The sequence below is a fragment of the Rhinoderma darwinii genome, chromosome 1 (assembly GCF_050947455.1).
Source record: "Rhinoderma darwinii isolate aRhiDar2 chromosome 1, aRhiDar2.hap1, whole genome shotgun sequence".
Lineage (NCBI taxonomy): Eukaryota > Metazoa > Chordata > Amphibia > Anura > Rhinodermatidae > Rhinoderma > Rhinoderma darwinii.
In genome coordinates, this window is record NC_134687.1 from 667,234,182 (window position 1) to 667,257,822 (window position 23,641).

A 23,641-nucleotide genomic window follows, 5' to 3' on the forward strand; every position below is an offset into this window, starting at 1 on the left:
CCCTGCTTCATATTGACCCTGGCTTACCGACTACTCTCCTGCTCTGCGTTTGGTACCTCGTACACTCCTGCTTTGACTCGGCTCGTTCACTTCTCTTGTTGCTCACGGTGTTGCCGTGGGCAACTGCCACATTTCCCTTAGCTTCTGTGTACCCATGTCTGTTTGTCTGTCGTGCACTTATTGAGCGTAGGGACCGTCGCCCAGTTGTACGCCGTCGCCTAGGACGGGCCATTGCAAGTAGGCAGGGACTGAGTGGCGGGTAGATTAGGGCTCACCTGTCGGTCTCCCTTCCCCGTCATTACAAATGTCCTCCATGCTGCTTCCAGTAAGTGTTCTCTCTCCCCCCAGTGCTGGGAGTCACAGCTACACTGCTCATCACTGCTGTATAATGTCCTCCATGCTGCTTCCAGTAAGTGCTCTCTCTCACCCCAGTGCTGGGAGTCGCAGCTACACTGCTCATAACTAAAGTATAATGTCCTCCATGCTGCTTCCAGTAAGTGCTCTCTCTCACCCCAGTGCTCGGAGTCACAGCTACACTGCTCATGACTGCTGTATAATGTCCTCCATGCTGCTTCCAGTAAGTGCTCTCATACCCCAGTGCTGGGAGTCACAGCTACACTGCTCATCACTGCTGTATAATGTCCTCCATGCTGCTTCCAGTAAGTGTTCTCTCTCATCCCAGTGCTGGGAGTTACAGCTACACTGCTGTATAATGTCATCCATGCTCCTTCCAGTAAGTGCACTCTCTCACCTCAGTGTTGGGAGACACAGCTACACTGCTCATCATTGCTGTATAATGTCTTCCATGCTGCTTCCAGTAACTGCTATCTCACCCCAGTGCTGGAAGACACAGCTACACTGCTCTTCACTGCTGTATAATGTCCTTCGTGCTGCTTCCAGTAAGTGTTCTCACCCCAGTGCTGGGAGTCATAGCTACACTGCTCATCACTGCTGTATAATGTCCTCCATGCTGCTTCCAGTAAGTGCTCTCTCACCCCAGTGCTGGGAGTCACAGCTACACTGCTCAGTACTGCTGTATAATGTCCTCCATGCTGCTTCCAGTAAGTGTTCTCTCTCATCCCAGGGCTGGGAGTCACAGCTACACTGCTCATCACTGCTGTATAATGTCCTTCATGCTACTTCCAGTAAGTGATCTCTCTCACCCAAGTGATGGGAGTAACAGCTACTCTGCTCAGTACTGCTGTATAATGTCCTCTATGCTGCTTCCAGTAAGTGCTCTCTCACCCCAGTGCTGGGAGTAACAGCTACACTGCTCATCACTGCTGTATAATGTCCTCCATGCTGTTTCCAGTAAGTGTTCTCTCTCACCCCAGTGCTAGGAGTCACCCCAGTGCTGGGAGTCACAGCTACACTGCTCATCACTGCTGTATAATGTCCTTCATGCTACTTCCAGTAAGTGATCTCTCTCACCCGTGATGGGAGTAACAGCTACTCTGCTCAGTACTGCTGTATAATGTCCTCTATGCTGCTTCCAGTAAGTGCTCTCTCACCCCAGTGCTGGGAGTCACAGCTACACTGCTCATCACTGCTGTAGAATGTCCTCCATGCTGCTTCCACTAAGTGTTCTCTCTCACCCCCCTGCTGAGAGTCACAGCTACACTGCTCATCACTGCTGTATAATGTCCTTCATGCTGCTTCCAGTAAGTATTCTCTCTCACCCCAGTGCTGGGAGTCACAGCTACACTGCTCATCACTGCTGTATAATGCCTTCCATGCGGTTTTGCTTCTGAGGGTCTGCTATTGAGAGATACAGGAGCAGGATCTCCCTTTCCATGTATGTGCTGTGTAAGGGAGAGATCATAGCAGCAAGTGAGCGCCCCCTCTTGAGATCAAGGACAAATGACAATTAGATATAGAGCCTGCAGAGGAGAAAACTGATAAATGAATTACAGAAGTCATACAACGGCCAGAAATAGTGTTATTACTCATGTACACACACATAGTAGATTATTCTGAGATGTCACCTGAAATGACAGATATTATATATTGTTTTACCTTGCGATGTGAGGGGCCGGTGGTCCTCCATCATGACCTCCTTGTACAGAGCCTTGTGTTCTTCTACATACTCCCACTCCTCCATGGAGAAATAGACAGCGACGTCCTGACTCCTTATAGGAACCTGACACACACAATGATAGTCATTACCCAGACTCCTCCAGTGCTGATACTGTATAATTTCCCAGCATTCCCAGCAGTGTCACCTCTCCAGTCAGCAGCTCAGTCATCTTGTGGAGAAGTTCTAGGATCTTCTGCATATTGTTCTTCTCATGTATCCGGGAGTGAGGAGGGGGCTCTGTGATGGGGCTCCGGCTCCGCCCTCCTGACTCATGACTGCTGGGGGCCACACAGTCACCCCATGTTTTCTTCACTATTGTGTATTCCTGTGTATGGGGAAAAAAGAAAGTAAGAAAGAGAGAACCTTAAAAAGGAAAATGGGACGTGATAAAGGTTTCCATATGTTACAGGAGGAAAGAAACTACAACACAAGAACACGAGGGAACAATCTGACATTAATGTGGGGGGAAGACCAGAAACTTGCCCGGTGTAATCCTAGATCTATCCTAAGAGAAATTTAAGAAGGAAATAATATAAATGTCAACTAGATGGACCATGTGATTCTCCTCCTGCCGTCATCTTCTATGTGTCTATATAGAGGTCAGACTAGTGGTAGAAATCCTCATCTCCAGGACAGACTCCGGCCATGTGATTCTCCTCCTGCCGTCATCTTCTATGTTTCTATATAGAGGTCTGACTAGTGGTAGAAATCCTCATCTCCAGGACAGACTCCGGCCATGTGATTCTCCTCCTGCCGCCATCTTCTGTGTTTCTATATAGATGTCAGACTAGTGGTAGAAATCCTCATCTCCAGGACAGACTCCGGCCATGTGATTCTCCTGGTTCCTGCCGTCATCTTCTATGTTTCTATATAGAGGTCAGCCTAGTGGTAGAAATCCTCATCTCCAGGACAGACTCCAGTCATGTGATTCTCCTCCTGCCGCCATCTTCTGTGTTTCTATATAGATGTCAGACTAGTGGTAGAAATCCTCATCTCAGGACAGACTCCGGCCATGTGATTCTCCTGGTCCCTGCGGTCCTTCTCCTCCTGGTCCCTGCGGTCCTTCTCCTCCTGGTCCCTGCGGTCCTTCTCCTCCTGGTCCCTGCGGTCCTTCTCCTCCTGGTCCCTGCGGTCCTTCTCCTCCTGGTCCCTGCGGTCCTTCTCCTCCTGGTCCCTGTGGGCCTTCTCCTCCTGGTCCCTGTGCTCCTTCTCCTCCTGGTCCCTGTGCTCCTTCTCCTCCTGGTCCCTGTGCTCCTTCTCCTCCTGGTTACAACGTGACTACTTACTATTCTCATTACCCTACATTACTATTACCATGACACATAACGGACCATATTGCTGGCTGATCTTCACTTCTTCCCGTCACTTGGAAGGTCTCGTAGATGGTATACAGGACACTGGCTTCTTCCTCTTATGTGTGACTTGTTACATAATACAATAAAGAACATAGAAATATAGAAACGCTTACCTCTCCGCTCAGCAGGTAGATGATCTCCAGGGTGAAGTTTAATATTCTTGTGGTCACCTCATTGCTGTCCTTGTCCATCATTGGTGGGTCATTCAGGAGAAGGAACGTTCTGGATGAGAACATGGATCCACTGGAGGTTGTAGTACTGCAGGCGTCTTTATGAGAAGAGGAGAGAATCATTCAGGGGACGACATCATGTGTGAAATACAGAACCTCACTTATTGAGAGAAACCGGTTCTCCGAGCCTCCACCACATGGAAGGGGCATGACCAGTACAGACAATTATCTACAGAATATATCATAAATGTCTGATTGATGATAGGTACGGGTCCCAAAGGGGTGACCGGTACCTATGTGGACGAGGGGGGGGGGACCCGTACCTATGTGGACGAGGGGGACCCGTACCTATGTGGACGAGGGGGACCCGTACCTATGTGGACGAGGGGGGGGACCCGTACCTATGTGGACGAGGGGGGGGGGGGACCCGTACCTATGTGGACGAGGGGGGGGGGGACCCGTGCGTAGGTGGACGCGGGGGCTGCTGGTGAATGATCCAGACAGAGAATGAAAAAAGAGGTGGTCACACATGTATGACTTGTTCTATTCACTTCTAGGTGTGTAATGTAAACAGACGAGCGTGGCCATCTCACCAGGCGGGTCAGGGACTTCTCTTCTCTACATAGGGGTGGTTCCCATAGGAGGGACCTGCATCTATCAGACATTTATGGAATATCCTGTTAATATGTTATAAAATGTGATGAAAATACCGCTCTACAACTGTGGTGAAAAAAAAAAGGTCCTCTCCCTGATCTAGTAAGTGACATTGGACGTCAAAATTTATGCCAATAACAAATTTAATCAGTGAAATTAGGCACAAACCAGTGTCATTAGTGAATTTTTTATTATGATTTTTTTTTCTCCCTCAAAATAGAAGGGGAAAAAGAAGAGAGAAAGCGACTACTTTGTGGCGTCGGCTGACGCAGCTGGTCCACCTGACGGCCTGCTACAGGGAAGGAGGGTTGGTTTAAGTTGGCCTTTGGGCAGAATGCCTTTTCTCCTATGTTTTGTGTGGAACGTGCTCATCGCATCTCATCTCGGGCCCCTTCACCTGGTGCACCTCCACGCACTTTCACAGCTAAGATGCTCAACTATAAAGGATAGAGACACACTATTGGAATTCACAGGGAAACAAGGCCATCAGAGGCATGCCAAGCACGATGTGCGAGTCTTTCCCGACTATTCTCTAAGAGCAAAAGCAACGACAGAAATTTAAGAGGCCAAAAAATGTTTGAGGGTTAAACAAATTCCATACTCTATAGTCTACCCTGCGAAACACAGGATGGTGCACAACGGCTCAAAAATATTCCTGGGAAAAATGTCAACCTGGATAGAACGTGTAACCCCTCTGTGACTGATGTGTCTTGTATGATCTTATATCGTATATATAGTGGAGAACTATCATCACATCTCACTCATGTCCTCCGCTCTGTACTGGATGAGAGGACACGTCTCTGAAAAGCCGGAAGATGTCATCACCTGGATGGAACGTTTGACCCCTCTGTGACTGATGTGTCTTGTATCTTCTTATACTGTATATATAGTGGAGAACTATCATCACATCTCACTCATGTCTTCCGCTCTGTACTGGATGAGAGGACATTACTCGGACAAGCCAGAAGATGTCATCACCTGGATGGAACATCTGACCCCTCTGTGACTGATGTGTCTTGTATCTTCTTATACCGTGTATATATAGTGGAGAACTATCGTCACATCTCCAGACAGATGGTCCAGACAGTGGCCGCAGCTCAGGTACAGATGGAGAAGGGCGCAGCAGGTAACGCCAAATGTGGCGGATGACACAGGAGTGGCAGGTTGCGCCACACGTGGCGAGTTCCTCCGGACGTGGCAGATGACACAGGACGTGTCACGACTCCGACTCTAATAGGCACAGGAACAGCACGGGATACAGGAACAGGTAACAAGGCACGGGTAACAACTGGTACGGGAAACACTAAGGGACCATTAGCAAGACAGACTGGGAAAACTAACAACACTCAGGCAAGGATGAGAAGGGCTGGGGCCTTCTTATAAACCAGGAAATCATGGCAGTTGATGAGGATTTCCTGATGTGCGTGCGCTGGCCCTTTAAGGACGGGTACGAGCGTGCGTGCGCGCGCACTCTGCGGGACACAGCAGACCGGAGCGGAAGTGAGCGCTGGCGTCTCCTAGGAAGGAGATGGGGACCAGCGCTCACGGATCCTGGGATGCGGGCGTCGGGAGGTGAGTAAACCCGAGGCCCGTGGCCATGGACGCTACAGTATCCCCCCTCTTACGCCCCCTCTCCTCGGTGCCGGAGCGAGAGAGGAAGTTTTTAATAAGAGCAGGAGCACTGAGGTTCTTTACTGGCTCCCAGGACCTCTCCTCAGGACCGAACCTTCTCAAGTCCACCAAATAGAAAGTCCTTCCTCCTACCCTATTGCAGTCCAGGATCTCCCTCACCTCGAACACATCAGAAGAACCGCTGAGAGCAACTGTGGAACCAGAAGTCTTGCTGTAGCGGTTCAGGACCACGGGTTGGGGATTCTGAGGGTAGGAGACAGCCACAGCTTATAGGAGACAGGGTTTATCTATTGCAAAATCTCGAAAGGTCCGAGAAACCTGGGAGCAAACTTGTATGAGGGTACCTTCAAACGAATGTTCCGAGAGGACAGCCACACTTTAGTCCCCGGAAGATACTGAGGCGGCTCTCTTCTCTTTGTATCCGCTCTTCGCTTCATGCGATCGACTGCAAGCAAAATAGAAGACCGGGTCTGTTGCCAGATTTGCAGGAAGTCCCCATATGCAGAGTCAGCAGCGGGTACCTGAGATAAAGTCGACACATGAAGAGGGACTCTGGGATGTTGACTGTACACAATGTGAAAAGGAGTGGAGATGGTGGACTCACTTGTATGAGAACTCGGCCCATGGTAGAAGCTGTACCGTTATCGTGCTGTGAATAGATGAAGTGGCGGAGATAATTCTCCATGATCTGGTTGATCCTCTCGACTTGCCCATTAAACTGGGGGTGATAGGCTGAGGAAAAGTCCAATCTCACGTCCAGGAGATTACAGAGGGCTCTCCAGAACTTTGAAGTAAACTGAACCCCCCTGGTAAGACACAATGTGTAGAGGCAAGCTATGCAAGCGGAAGATGTGCTGAATGAAGAGATTCGCCAGTCGGGGAGCAGAAGGTAGGCCGGTCAGTGGGATAAAATGTGCCATCTTAGTGAACCACTCCCCCACCACCCAGATGGTGTTGCATCCTGCTGAGAGGGGAAGGTCTGTGACAAAGTCCATCGCAATGTGCTGTCAAAGGGCATTGGGTACAGGCAGAGGTTGAAGTAGGCCGGCGGGCTTGGAGTGAGTAACTTTGTTAGAGGCACACACCGTGTAATAAGAGACAAAGTCCAGAACATCTTTAGGTAGCGTGGACCACCAGAAGTGACGAGCAATAAGGTCTCGGGTTTTACGGACACCAGCGTGCCCAGCCAGTTTAGTACTGTGTCCCCAGCGAAGAATTCTTCTCCTGTCTGCCAACCGAACAAACGTTCTCCCCGGAGGGATGTCTCTAATCTGCAGAGGATTAGCAGTGACAATGCAGGACGGGTCTACGATGGTCTGAAGGGACTCCACCGTGTCTTCCGTCTCAAATGATCTGGACAGGGCATCGGCCCTCACATTCTTGTCCGCGCGACATTAGTGGAGCAGAAACTGGAAACGGGTGAAGAACAGCGACCACCTGGCTTGACGAGGATTCAGTTATTGTGCAGACTGAAGGTAGGTGAGGTTCTTGTGGTCGGTGTAGATCCAGATTGGGTGAGCTGCGCCTTCTAGAAGATGTCTCCACTCCTCCAGAGCCAATTTGATGGCCAGCAGCTCCCGATCTCCAATGGAGTAATTGCGCTCAGCAGAGGAAAAAAGTCTTGAGTAGTCGCCACATACTACTGCCTTTCCTTTGGAGCTCCTCTGGAACAAAAGCGCACCTGCAGCAGCAGAGGAAGCGTCCACTTCCAGTGAGAACTGCCGAGATACGTCAGGATGATGGAGGATCGAAGCTGAAGTGAAGGTCCTCTTGAAGCTAAAGAATGCGGACTCTGCCTCTGGAGTCTACACCTTGGCGTTCACACCCTTTTTGGTAAGGGTAGAGATGGGAGCCATCAGAGATTAGAAGTTAGGAATAGAAATTGGCGAATCCCAGGAACCGCTGTATGGCCCTTAAACCTTGAGGACGTGGCCACTGCAGGACAGCTTTCACTTTCTCAGGATCCATCTTGAGGCCTTGATCCAAGATGATGTAGCCCAGGAAGGGCAGAGAACTCTTCTCAAAGACGCACTTCTCCAGCTTTGCGTATAAATGATTCTCCCTTAATCGTAGAAGAACCTGACGGACATGCCTCCGATGAGTCGTTGGATCTGGGGAGAAAATCAAAATATCAATCGAGATAAACAACACAGACAGAGTAGTTCTCGGAAAATATCATTAACGAACTCCTGAAACACTGCGGGAGCATTACACAGTCTGAAGGGCATCACTAGGTATTCGTAGTGCCCGTCCCAGGTGTTAAATGCCGTCTTCCATTCATCACCACGGCGAATCCGGACTAGATTATAAGCACCCCGCAGGTCTAGGTTAGAAAAAATGAAACAGCTCGGATATAAGTGACAACGGGTATTTGTTCTTGACAGTGATCTGGTGGAGACCCCGGTACTCAATGCAGGGTCGAAGGCATCCGTCCTTTTTAACGAAGAGGAATCCACCCCCGGCTGGGTAGGAAGACTTTCATATGAAACCCCTCTCCAGATTCTCCTTTTAATCGGCAGACATGGATAGAGACCGTGGCAAGGAGAGAGGATATACTCGGCCACAGTGGAGAGAAGCATTAGGAACCAGTTTAATGGGGCAGTCATAAATCCGATGTGGAGGCAGAATCTCAGCCTCCCTTTTGCTGAAAACATCTGCAAACTGACCAAACTGGGGGGGGGGGGGGGGGCAGTCCCGCCAATGACTGACAGGATGGCTCTGCAACAGACGACCAAGGCAGAATTCCAGTCCAGGATTGGGGCATGCAGTCGAAGCCAAGGCGGGCCCAGCAGAACAGGATTGATGGCCTTGGGCAAAACAAGGAAAGAAATCAGTTCAAAACGAAGGACTCCAACCTGGAGCTTCAGCGGCTTGGTTTTAGAAACGATGGGATCAGGCAGAGGCAGGCCATTAACTGAGGCAACAGCCAAAGACGTCTCTAGGGGAACTTTGGGCAACTGAATATGATCCACAAGCTCTTTCTGGATGAAGTTAGCAGCAGAACCAGAGTCAAGATAGGCAGAAACTTGATGCGTCCTCTCGCCGGATACTAGGGTCACAGGAATAGTCAGATTGGAACAGAAGGGCTTATTAGGTACCGTTCCACCTAGGGTTGTCTCTCCAACAAATCCTAGGCAATGGGGTCTCTATGGCCTCCTAGGCCGCAATACAAACGAAGTCCAGAAACGCGTCTGCGTTGTTTCTCCTGGATAGACAATTTAAAATAGTTACTCCACCTCGGATCCACTGGTGGGACGACTGCGGAGTATTGCTGGAAAGTAGAATCCAGCCTAGGAAGTTCTCTCTCCCAGAGAACCTCTTGGGAACGCTCCCGGATCCTCATGTCAACCCGGGAGGCGAGTAGGATAAGATCAGCTAGGTTAAATGGCAGATCGCGAACGGCCAGCACATCCTTAAAGCAACAGTGTCACGAAAAAAAAAAACTTTTTTACATCAGTTTGATGTTAGTGTTGTATTAAAAAACTTTTATATTTATTTGTGTGTTTGTGTTTTACTTTTTTTTATTTTTGAACTTTTTCTTCCCTACGGGGGCTGCCATTTTTTTTTTCCATTTCTGTATGTGTCGATTAACGACACATACAGACATGGAATACGGCAGCCACAGTCCCATAGGGAATGCGAACGGGGCCCGTTCCATCCACTATGCTGTACGCCGTCTGTGTGGGAACGGCGCATGCGCTGCTCCCACACAGTCCAAGTTGAACTGTGCGCCGTACGGCGCCATTTTCCTGTAGACCGGAAGTCGCGGCCGGACAGAAAATTACTACCTCCGGTCGCGGCTTCCGGACTTGTGCACTTGGAGTGTCGGTAGCAGACGGAGCGGACGGAGCGGCGGAGACTCGAGCAGGTAAGTTATTTCTATGTATGTTCGTGTTTTACTGTGTGTTTACTAGTGTATGTAAACCTGCCACACTGTGTGTTAGCTCAAAAAATGGCGACACACAGTGTAGGAGGTTAGACCGTTCAATCCCCTCGTTTCTCCCGGCACTAGCCAGGATAAAGGAGGGGGGGATTCTGAGAGCTCACTAGAGCGAGTGAGTTTCCCCAAATTTTGCAGCATAAAGCAATGTGGTTGCTTTACCACATGCAATGCTGCAATTTTGGGAATTGCTCCATCTAGTGACCAGCACAGGGAAATGTTATAAATTAGAATCTAATTTATAATATTTCCTGACTCGTGAAAAAAATGAAAAAATTAGAACAATGTCTAATCACCTATACACTAATTGTTTAACTAAAAAAAACAAAACACTTTTTTTTCTAGCGTCACATTCCCTTTAATCCCTGAAGAAAGTCCCTGCCAAATGTGGCCACCAAAGCCTAATTGTTACAGATCAATTCAGTAGCCAGGATAGGGAACAGAATGGCATACTCGCCCAAGGAGAGGTCTCCCTGGTGTAGGGTCAGCAAGGATGCAGCAGCCGAAGAAACTCTCCCGGGTTCCTCAAAGATCGAGGGGAAGGTCTGTGAAAAGCACTGCAAGTCCCAGGTCTCTGATGTTCCCACAGAGGATTAGCCCATGCCAGGGCTTTCCCAGTAAGGAGAGAGAAGATGAAAGCGATCCTGACGTCATCCGAAGAGAAGGACCTGGCATGTAGTCTGAAGTGGATCAGGCACGGATTCAAAAATCCCCTGAAGGACCTCGGGTCTCCGTCATAGCGTGGAGGTAGCAGCAGGAAGCACAGGGGATCCGTACCGGTACACAGAAAGTGTAGCAGGAGGAACAGCAGGAACGGGTGCGTAGACGACTGTGGTTGGAGCAAGCAGCCGATGGGCTATGGCGTTCACCGACAGGAGGAGCTGATCTTGTCTTGACTGGAGATCCTCCATCTCTGTCAGCATGGCTTGTGTCATCAAGGTCTCAGGTTGACCAGTGGGGTCAATGGCCTGAGCGTTTTATGACTTAGAGGGTTAGTGGACCCACTAGGCCGTACCGCCGTAGCGGGGAGGCAGCAGGCCAAACAGAAGGAACCCCAGAATACAAAGTCCCTCACAAGTGTAACTGGATAGTCCAGTCAGTGGCCGCAGCTCAGGTACAGATGAGAAGGGCGCAGGGGGATGACACCGGTGTGGCAGGTTGCGCCAGACGTGGCGAGTTCCTCCGGACGTGGCAGATGACACCACACAGTATAATGTCCCTCTCTCCTCACATATAACACGTGTCACGTCACCGGCAGCCTCTCTCCTCACATATAAGACGTCACCAGCAGCCTCTCTCCTCACATATAACACGTCACCGGCAGCCTCTCTCCTCACATATAACACGTCACCAGCAACCTCTCTCCTCACATATAACACGTCACCGGCAGCCTCTCTCCTCACATATAACACGTCACCAGCAACCTCTCTCCTCACATATAACATATTACCGGCGGCCTCTCTCCTCACATATAACATGTCACCGGCAGCCTCTCTCCTCACATATAACACGTCACCGGCAGCCTCTCTCCTCACATGTAACACGTGTCATGTCACCGGCAGCCTCTCTCCTCACATATAACACGTCACCGGCAGCCTCTCTCCTCCCATATAACACGTCACCGGCAGCCTCTCTCCTCCCATATAACACGTCACCGGCAGCCTCTCTCCTCACATATAACACGTCACTGGCAGCCTCTCTCCTCACATGTAACACGTCACCGGCAGCCTCTCTCCTCACATATAACACGTCACCGGCAGCCTCTCTCCTCACATATAACATGTCACCGGCAGCCTCTCTCCTCACATATAACATGTCACCGGCAGCCTCTCTCCTCACATATAACATGTCACCGGCAGCCTCTCTCCTCACATATAAGACGTCACCAGCAGCCTCTCTCCTCACATATAACACGTCACCGGCAGCCTCTCTCCTCACATATAACACGTCACCGGCAGCCTCTCTCCTCACAAATAACACGTCACCAGCAACCTCTCTCCTCACATACAACATATTACCGGCGGCCTCTCTCCTCACATATAACATGTCACCGGCAGCCTCTCTCCTCACATATAACATGTCACCGGCAGCCTCTCTCCTCACATATAACACGTCACCGGCAGCCTCTCTCCTCCCATATAACACGTCACCGGCAGCCTCTCTCCTCACATATAACACGTCACCGGCAGCCTCTCTCCTCACATGTAACACGTCACCGGCAGCCTCTCTCCTCACATGTAACACGTCACCGGCAGCCTCTCTCCTCACATGTAACACGTGTCAAGTCACCGGCAGCCTCTCTCCTCACATATAACACGTCACCGGCAGCCTCTCTCCTCACATATAACACGTCACCGGCAGCCCCTCTCCTCACATATAAACACGTCACCGGCAGCCTCTCTCCTCACATATAACACGTCACCGGCAGCCTCTCTCCTCACATATAACACGTCACCGGCAGCCTCTCTCCTCACATATAACACGTCACCGGCAGCCTCTCTCCTCACATATAACACGTCACCGGCAGCCTCTCTCCTCACATATAACACGTCACCGGCAGCCTCTCTCCTCACATATAACACGTCACCGGCAGCCTCTCTCCTCACATATAACATGTCACCGGCAGCCTCTCTCCTCACATATAACACGTCACCGGCAGCCTCTCTCCTCACATATAACATGTCACCGGCAGCCACTCACCTCACATATAACCTGTCACCGGCAGCCTCTCTCCTCACATATAACACGTGTCATGTCACCGGCAGCCTCTCACCTCACATATAACATGTCACCGGCAGCCTCTCTCCTCACATATAACACGTCACCGGCAGCCTCTCTCCTCACATATAATATGTCACCGGCAGCCTCTCTCCTCACATATAACATGCCACCGGCAGCCTCTCTCCTCACATATAACACGTATCACGTCACCGGCAGCCTCTCTCCTCACATATAACATGTCACCGGCAGCCTCTCTCCTCACATATAACATGTCACCGGCAGCCTCTCTCCTGACATATAACACGTGTCATGTCACCGGCAGCCTCTCTCCTCACATATAACATGTCACCGGCGGCCTCTCTCCTCACATATAACACGTGTCACGTCACCGGCAGCCTCTCTCCTCACATTTAACACGTCACCGGCAGCCTCTCTCCTCACATTTAACACGTCACCGGCAGCCTTTCTCCTCACATATAACATGTCACCGGCAGCCTCTCTCCTCACATATAACACGTCACCGGCAGCCTCTCTCCTCACATACAACACGTCACCGGCAGCCTCTCTCCTCACATATAACATGTCACCGGCAGCCTCTCACCTCACATATAACATGTCACCGGCAGCCTCTCTCCTCACATATAACACGTCACCGGCAGCCTCTCTCCTCACATATAACACGTCACCGGCAGCCTCTCTCCTCACATATAACACGTCACCGGCAGCCTCTCTCCTCACATATAACATGCCACCGGCAGCCTCTCTCCTCACATATAACACGTATCACGTCACCGGCAGCCTCTCTCCTCACATATAACACGTCACCGGCAGCCTCTCACCTCACATATAACATGTCACCGGCAGCCTCTCCCCTCACATATAACACGTCACCGGCAGCCTCTCTCCTCACATATAACACGTCACCGGCAGCCTCTCTCCTCACATATAACGCGTCACCGGCAGCCTCTCTCCTCACATATAACGCGTCACCGGCAGCCTCTCTCCTCACATATAACGCGTCACCGGCAGCCTCTCTCCTCACATATAACGCGTCACCGGCAGCCTCTCTCCTCACATATAACACGTCACCGGCAGCCTCTCTCCTCACATATAACATGTCACCGGCAGCCTCTCTCCTCACATATAACACGTCACCGGCAGCCTCTCTCCTCACATATAACCCGTGTCATGTCACCGGCAGCCTCTCTCCTCACATATAACATGCCACCGCCAGCCTCTCTCCTCACATATAACATGCCACCGCCAGCCTCTCTCCTCACATATAACACGTGTCACGTCACCGGCAGCCTCTCTCCTCACATATAACACGTCACCGGCAGCCTCTCTCCACACATATAACCCGTGTCATGTCACCGGCAGCCTCTCTCCTCACATATAACATGTCACCGGCAGCCTCTCTCCTCACATATAACACGTCACCGGCAGCCTCTCTCCTCACATATAACACGTCACCGGCAGCCTCTCTCCTCACATATAACATGTCACCGGCAGCCTCTCTCCTCACATATAACACGTCACCGGCAGCCTCTCTCCTCACATATAACACGTGTCACGTCACCGGCAGCCTCTCTCCTCACATATAACACGTCACCGGCAGCCTCTCTCCTCACATATAACACGTCACCGGCAGCCTCTCTCCTCACATATAACACGTCACCGGCAGCCTCTCTCCTCACATATAACGCGTGTCACCGGAAGCCTCTCTCCTCACATATAACGCGTGTCACCGGCAGCCTCTCTCCTCACAGATAACACGTCACCGGCAGCCTCTCTCCTCACATATAACACGTCACCGGCAGCCTCTCTCCTCACATATAACATGTCACCGGCAGCCTCTCTTCACATATAACACGTGTCATGTCACCGGCAGCCTCTCTCCTCACATATAACACGTCACCGGCAGCCTCTCTCCTCAGATATAACATGTCACCGGCAGCCTCTCTCCTCACATATAACCCGTGTCACGTCACCGGCAGCCTCTCTCCTCACATTTAACACGTCACCGGCAGCCTCTCTCCTCACATATAACATGTCACCGGCAGCCTCTCTCCTCACATATAACACGTCACCGGCAGCCTCTCTCCTCACATATAACACGTGTCACGTCACCGGCAGCCTCTCTCCTCACATTTAACACGTCACCGGCAGCCTCTCTCCTCACATATAACACGTCACCGGCAGCCTCTCTCCTCACATATAACATGTCACCGGCAGCCTCTCTCCTCACATATAACACGTCACCGGCGGCCTCTCTCCTCACATATAACACGTGTCATGTCACCGGCAGTCTCTCACCTCACATATAACATGTCACCGGCAGCCTCTCTCCTCACATATAACACGTCACCGGCAGCCTCTCTCCTCACATATAACACGTCACCGGCAGCCTCTCTCCTCACATATAACACGTCACCGGCAGCCTCTCTCCTCACATATAACACGTCACCGGCAGCCTCTCTCCTCACATATAACACGTCACCGGCAGCCTCTCTCCTCACAAATAACATGTCACCGGCAGCCTCTCTTCACATATAACACGTGTCATGTCACCGGCAGCCTCTCTCCTCACATATAACACGTCACCGGCAGCCTCTCTCCTCACATATAACATGTCACCGGCAGCCTCTCTCCTCACATATAACATGTCACCGGCAGCCTCTCTCCTCACATATAACACGTCACCGGCAGCCTCTCTCCACACATATAACCCGTGTCATGTCACCGGCAGCCTCTCTCCTCACATATAACATGTCACCGGCAGCCTCTCTTCACATATAACACGTGTCATGTCACCGGCAGCCTCTCTCCTCACATATAACACGTCACCGGCAGCCTCTCTCCTCACATATAACATGTCACCGGCAGCCTCTCTCCTCACATATAACCCGTGTCACGTCACCGGCAGCCTCTCTCCTCACATTTAACACGTCACCGGCAGCCTCTCTCCTCACATATAACATGTCACCGGCAGCCTCTCTCCTCACATATAACATGTCACCGGCAGCCTCTCTCCTCACATATAACACGTCACCGGCAGCCTCTCTCCTCACATATAACACGTCACCGGCAGCCTCTCTCCTCACATATAACACGTGTCACGTCACCGGCAGCCTCTCTCCTCACATATAACATGTCACCGGCAGCCTCTCTCCTCACATATAACACGTCACCGGCAGCCTCTCTCCTCACATATAACACGTGTCACGTCACCGGCAGCCTCTCTCCTCACATATAACACGTCACCGGCAGCCTCTCTCCTCACATATAACATGTCACCGGCAGCCTCTCTCCTCAAATATAACATGTCACTGGCAGCCTCTCTCCTCACATATAACACGTCACCGGCGGCCTCTCTCCTCACATATAACACGTGTCATGTCACCGGCAGTCTCTCACCTCACATATAACATGTCACCGGCAGCCTCTCTCCTCACATATAACACGTCACCGGCAGCCTCTCTCCTCACATTTAACACGTCACCGGCAGCCTCTCTCCTCACATATAACACGTCACCGGCAGCCTCTCTCCTCACATATAACATGTCACCGGCAGCCTCTCTCCTCAAATATAACATGTCACTGGCAGCCTCTCTCCTCACATATAACACGTCACCGGCGGCCTCTCTCCTCACATATAACACGTGTCATGTCACCGGCAGTCTCTCACCTCACATATAACATGTCACCGGCAGCCTCTCTCCTCACATATAACACGTCACCGGCAGCCTCTCTCCTCACATACAACACGTCACCGGCAGCCTCTCTCCTCACATATAACACGTCACCGGCAGCCTCTCTCCTCACATATAACACGTCACCGGCAGCCTCTCTCCTCACATATAACACGTCACCGGCAGCCTCTCTCCTCACATATAACACGTCACCGGCAGCCTCTCTCCTCACATATAACACGTGTCATGTCACCGGCAGTCTCTCACCTCACATATAACATGTCACCGGCAGCCTCTCTCCTCACATATAACACGTCACCGGCAGCCTCTCTCCTCACATATAACACGTCACCGGCAGCCTCTCTCCTCACATATAACACGTCACCGGCAGCCTCTCTCCTCACATATAACACGTCACCGGCAGCCTCTCTCCTCACATATAACACGTCACCGGCAGCCTCTCTCCTCACAAATAACATGTCACCGGCAGCCTCTCTTCACATATAACACGTGTCATGTCACCGGCAGCCTCTCTCCTCACATATAACACGTCACCGGCAGCCTCTCTCCTCACATATAACATGTCACCGGCAGCCTCTCTCCTCACATATAACATGTCACCGGCAGCCTCTCTCCTCACATATAACACGTCACCGGCAGCCTCTCTCCACACATATAACCCGTGTCATGTCACCGGCAGCCTCTCTCCTCACATATAACATGTCACCGGCAGCCTCTCTTCACATATAACACGTGTCATGTCACCGGCAGCCTCTCTCCTCACATATAACACGTCACCGGCAGCCTCTCTCCTCACATATAACATGTCACCGGCAGCCTCTCTCCTCACATATAACCCGTGTCACGTCACCGGCAGCCTCTCTCCTCACATTTAACACGTCACCGGCAGCCTCTCTCCTCACATATAACATGTCACCGGCAGCCTCTCTCCTCACATATAACATGTCACCGGCAGCCTCTCTCCTCACATATAACACGTCACCGGCAGCCTCTCTCCTCACATATAACACGTCACCGGCAGCCTCTCTCCTCACATATAACACGTGTCACGTCACCGGCAGCCTCTCTCCTCACATATAACATGTCACCGGCAGCCTCTCTCCTCACATATAACACGTCACCGGCAGCCTCTCTCCTCACATATAACACGTGTCACGTCACCGGCAGCCTCTCTCCTCACATATAACACGTCACCGGCAGCCTCTCTCCTCACATATAACATGTCACCGGCAGCCTCTCTCCTCAAATATAACATGTCACTGGCAGCCTCTCTCCTCACATATAACACGTCACCGGCGGCCTCTCTCCTCACATATAACACGTGTCATGTCACCGGCAGTCTCTCACCTCACATATAACATGTCACCGGCAGCCTCTCTCCTCACATATAACACGTCACCGGCAGCCTCTCTCCTCACATTTAACACGTCACCGGCAGCCTCTCTCCTCACATATAACACGTCACCGGCAGCCTCTCTCCTCACATATAACATGTCACCGGCAGCCTCTCTCCTCAAATATAACATGTCACTGGCAGCCTCTCTCCTCACATATAACACGTCACCGGCGGCCTCTCTCCTCACATATAACACGTGTCATGTCACCGGCAGTCTCTCACCTCACATATAACATGTCACCGGCAGCCTCTCTCCTCACATATAACACGTCACCGGCAGCCTCTCTCCTCACATACAACACGTCACCGGCAGCCTCTCTCCTCACATATAACACGTCACCGGCAGCCTCTCTCCTCACATATAACACGTCACCGGCAGCCTCTCTCCTCACATATAACACGTCACCGGCAGCCTCTCTCCTCACATATAACCCGTGTCATGTCACCGGCAGCCTCTCTCCTCACATATAACATGCCACCGGCAGCCTCTCTCCTCATATATAACATGCCACCGCCAGCCTCTCTCCTCACATATAACATGCCACCGCCAGCCTTTCTCCTCACATATAACATGCAACCGCCAGCCTCTCTCCTCACATATAACACGTGTCACGTCACCGGCAGCCTCTCTCCTCACATTTAACACGTCACCGGCAGCCTCTCTCCTCACATATAACATGTCACCGGCAGCCTCTCTCCTCACATATAACATGTCACCGGCAGCCTCTCTCCTCACATATAACACGTCACCGGCAGCCTCTCTCCTCACATATAACACGTCACCGGCAGCCTCTCTCCTCACATATAACACGTCACCGCCAGCCTCTCTCCTCACATATAACAGGTCACCGGCAGCCTCTCTCCTCACATATAACACGTCACCGGCAGCCTCTCTCCTCACATATAACATGTCACCGGCAGCCTCTCTCCTCACATATAACATGTCACCGGCAGCCTCTCTCCTCACATATAACACGTCACCGGCAGCCTGTCTCCTCACATATAACACGTCACCGGCAGCCTCTCTCCTCACATATAACACGTCTCCGGCAGCCTCTCTCCTCACATATAACACGTCACCGGCAGCCTCTCTCCTCACATATAACATGTCACCGGCAGCCTCTCTCCTCACATATAACACGTCACCGGCAGCCTCTCTCCTCACATATAACCCGTGTCATGTCACCGGCAGCCTCTCTCCTCACATATAACATGCCACCGGCAGCCTCTCTCCTCACATATAACATGCCACCGCCAGCCTCTCTCCTCACATATAACATGCCACCGCCAGCCTCTCTCCTCACATATAACATGTCACCGGCAGCCTCTCTCCTCACATATAACACGTGTCACGTCACCGGCAGCCTCTCTCCTCACATATAACCCGTGTCATGTCACCGGCAGCCTCTCTCCTCACATATAACATGCCACCGCCAGCCTCTCTCCTCACATATAACATGCCACCGCCAGCCTCTCTCCTCACATATAACACGTGTCACGTCACCGGCAGCCTCTCTCCTCACATTTAACACGTCACCGGCAGCCTCTCTCCTCACATATAACATGTCACCGGCAGCCTCTCTCCTCACATATAACATGTCACCGGCAGCCTCTCTCCTCACATATAACACGTCACCGGCAGCCTCTCTCCTCACATATAACACGTCACCGGCAGCCTCTCTCCTCACATATAACACGTCACCGCCAGCCTCTCTCCTCACATATAACATGTCACCGGCAGCCTCTCTCCTCACATATAACACGTCACCGGCAGCCTCTCTCCTCACATATAACACGTGTCACGTCACCGGCAGCCTCTCTCCTCACATTTAACACGTCACCGGCAGCCTCTCTCCTCACATATAACACGTCACCGGCAGCCTCTCTCCTCACATATAACACGTCACCGGCAGCCTCTCTCCTCACATATAACATGTCACCGGCAGCCTCTCTCCTCACATATAACGCGTGTCACCGGAAGCCTCTCTCCTCACATATAACGCGTGTCACCGGCAGCCTCTCTCCTCACAGATAACACGTCACCGGCAGCCTCTCTCCTCACATATAACACGTCACCGGCAGCCTCTCTCCTCACATATAACATGTCAACGGCAGCCTCTCTTCACATATAACACGTGTCATGTCACCGGCAGCCTCTCTCCTCACATATAACACGTCACCGGCAGCCTCTCTCCTCACATATAACATGTCACCGGCAGCCTCTCTCCTCACATATAACCCGTGTCACGTCACCGGCAGCCTCTCTCCTCACATTTAACACGTCACCGGCAGCCTCTCTCCTCACATATAACATGTCACCGGCAGCCTCTCTCCTCACATATAACACGTCACCGGCAGCCTCTCTCCTCACATATAACACGTCACCGGCAGCCTCTCTCCTCACATATAACACGTCACCGCCAGCCTCTCTCCTCACATATAACATGTCACCGGCAGCCTCTCTCCTCACATATAACACGTCACCGGCAGCCTCTCTCCTCACATATAACACGTGTCACGTCACCGGCAGCCTCTCTCCTCACATTTAACACGTCACCGGCAGCCTCTCTCCTCACATATAACACGTCACCGGCAGCCTCTCTCCTCACATATAACATGTCACCGGCAGCCTCTCTCCTCACATATAACACGTCACCGGCGGCCTCACTCCTCACATATAACACGTGTCATGTCACCGGCAGTCTCTCACCTCACATATAACATGTCACCGGCAGCCTCTCTCCTCACATATAACACGTCACCGGCAGCCTCTCTCCTCACATATAACACGTCACCGGCAGCCTCTCTCCTCACATATAACACGTCACCGGCAGCCTCTCTCCTCACAAATAACATGTCACCGGCAGCCTCTCTTCACATATAACACGTGTCATGTCACCGGCAGCCTCTCTCCTCACATATAACATGTCACCGGCAGCCTCTCTCCTCACATATAACATGTCACCGGCAGCCTCTCTCCTCACATATAACACGTCACCGGCAGCCTCTCTCCTCACATATAACCCGTGTCATGTCACCGGCAGCCTCTCTCCTCACATATAACATGCCACCGCCAGCCTCTCTCCTCACATATAACATGCAACCGCCAGCCTCTCTCCTCACATATAACACGTGTCACGTCACCGGCAGCCTCTCTCCTCACATTTAACACGTCACCGGCAGCCTCTCTCCTCACATATAACATGTCACCGGCAGCCTCTCTCCTCACATATAACACGTCACCGGCAGCCTCTCTCCTCACATATAACACGTCACCGGCAGCCTCTCTCCTCACATATAACACGTCACCGGCAGCCTCTCTCCTCACATATAACACGTCACCGGCAGCCTCTCTCCTCACATATAACACGTCACCGGCAGCCTCTCTCCTCACATATAACATGTCACCGGCAGCCTCTCTCCTCACATATAACATGTCACCGGCAGCCTCTCTCCTCACATATAACATGTCACCGGCAGCCTCTCTCCTCACATATAACACGTCACCGGCAGCCTCTCTCCTCACATATAACACGTCACCGGCAGCCTCTCTCCTCACATATAACACGTCACCGGCAGCCTCTCTCCTCACATATAACACGTCACCGGCAGCCTCTCTCCTCACATATAACACGTCACCGGCAGCCTCTCTCCTCACATATAACACGTCACCGGCAGCCTCTCTCCTCACATATAACATGTCACCGGCAGCCTCTCTCCTCACATATAACATGTCACCGGCAGCCTCTCTCCTCACATATAACACGTCACCGGCAGCCTCTCTCCTCACATATAACACGTCACCGGCAGCCTCTCTCCTCACATATAACACGTCACCGGCAGCCTCTCTCCTCACATATAACACGTCACCGGCAGCCTCTCTCCTCACATATAACACGTGTCATGTCACCGGCAGCCTCTCTCCTCACATATAACATGTCACCGGCAGCCTCTCTCCTCACATATAACATGTCACCGGCAGCCTCTCTCCTCACATATAACACGTCACCGGCAGCCTCTCTCCTCACATATAACATGTCACCGGCAGCCTCTCTCCTCACATATAACACGTCACCGGCAGCCTCTCTCCTCACATATAACATGTCACCGGCAGCCTCTCTCCTCACATATAACATGTCACCGGCAGCCTCTCTCCTCACATATAACATGTCACCGGCAGCCGCTCTCCTCACATACAACACGTCACCGGCAGTGTCTCTCCTCACATATAACACGTGTCATGTCACCGGCAGCCTCTCTCCTCACATATAACATGTCACCGGCAGCCTCTCTCCTCACATATAACACGTCACCGGCAGCCTCTCTCCTCACATATAACACGTCACCGGCAGCCTCTCTCCACACATATAACATGTCACCGGCAGCCTCTCTCCTCACATATAACATGTCACCGGCAGCCTCTCTCCTCACATATAACACGTGTCACGTCACCGGCAGCCTCTCTCCTCACATATAACAGGTCACCGGCAGCCTCTCTCCTCACATATAACATGTCACCGGCAGCCTCTCTCCTCACATAGAACACGTCACCGGCAGCCTCTCTCCTCACATATAACATGTCACCGGCAGCCTCTCTCCTCACATATAACATGTCACCGGCAGCCTCTCCCCTCACATATAACATGTCACCGGCAGCCTCTCTCCTCACATATAACATGTCACCGGCAGCCTCTCTCCTCACATATAACACGTGTCACCGGCAGCCTCTCTCCTCACATATAACACGTCACCGGCAGCCTCTCTCCTCACATATAACACGTCACCGGCAGCCTCTCTCCTCACATATAACACGTCTCCGGCAGCCTCTCTCCTCACATATAACACGTCTCCGGCAGCCTCTCTCCTCACATATAACACGTCACAGGCAGCCTCTCTCCTCACATATAACATGTCACCGGCAGCCTCTCTCCTCACATATAACGCGTCACCGGCAGCCTCTCTCCTCACATATAACATGTCACCGGCAGCCTCTCTCCTCACATATAACATGTCACCGGCAGCCTCTCTCCTCACATATAACACGTGTCATGTCACCAGCAGCCTCTCTCCTCACATATAACACGTCACCGGCAGCCTCTCTCCTCAGATATAACACATCACCGGCAGCCTCTCTCCTCACATATAACACGTCACCGGCAGCCTCTCTCCTCACATATAACACGTGTCATGTCACCAGCAGCCTCTCTCCTCACATATAACGCGTCACCGGCAGCCTCTCTCCTCACATATAACGCGTCACCGGCAGCCTCTCTCCTCACATATAACGCGTCACCGGCAGCCTCTCTCCTCACATATAACGCGTCACCGGCAGCCTCTCTCCTCACATATAACGCGTCACCGGCAGCCTCTCTCCTCACATATAACGCGTCACCGGCAGCCTCTCTCCTCACATATAACGCGTCACCGGCAGCCTCTCTCCTCACATATAACGCGTCACCGGCAGCCTCTCTCCTCACATATAACACGTCACCGGCAGCCTCTCTCCTCACATATAACACGTGTCACGTCACCGGCAGCCTCTCTCCTCACATATAACACTTGTCACGTCACCGGCAGCTTCTCTCCTCACATATAACACGTCACCGGCAGCCTCTGTCCTCACATATAACACGTCACCGGCAGCCTCTGTCCTCACATAACACGTCACCGGCAGCCTCTCTCCTCACATATAACACGTGTCATGTCACCGGCAGCCTCTCTCCTCACATATAACACGTCACCGGCAGCCTCTCTCCTCACATATAACACGTCACCGGCAGCCTCTCTCCTCACATATAACACGTGTCACCGGCAGCCTCTCTCCTCACATATAACACGTCACCGGCAGCCTCTCACCTCACATATAACCCGTCACCGGCAGCCTCTCTACTCACATATAACACGTCACCGGCAGCCTCTCTCCTCACATATAACCTGTCACCGGCAGCCTCTCACCTCACATATAACACGTCACCGGCAGCCT

General features: G+C 51.8%; 1 protein-coding gene across 1 annotated transcript in view; it reads right to left on the reverse strand.

The window, feature by feature from the left end:
* The window catches only part of LOC142664852 (uncharacterized), a 60,608-nt gene that overhangs the window by 29,519 nt on the left and 7,448 nt on the right, over window positions 1-23,641 (reverse strand). Inside the window, exons 2-4 of the mRNA XM_075844249.1 lie at window positions 3,546-3,700; window positions 2,223-2,402; window positions 2,017-2,140 (exon numbers count right to left, since the gene is read on the reverse strand). Coding sequence (XP_075700364.1) covers window positions 2,017-2,140; window positions 2,223-2,402; window positions 3,546-3,668 — 427 coding nt within the window. The 5' untranslated portion in view covers window positions 3,669-3,700. The remainder of the gene's footprint in view (window positions 1-2,016; window positions 2,141-2,222; window positions 2,403-3,545; window positions 3,701-23,641) is intronic.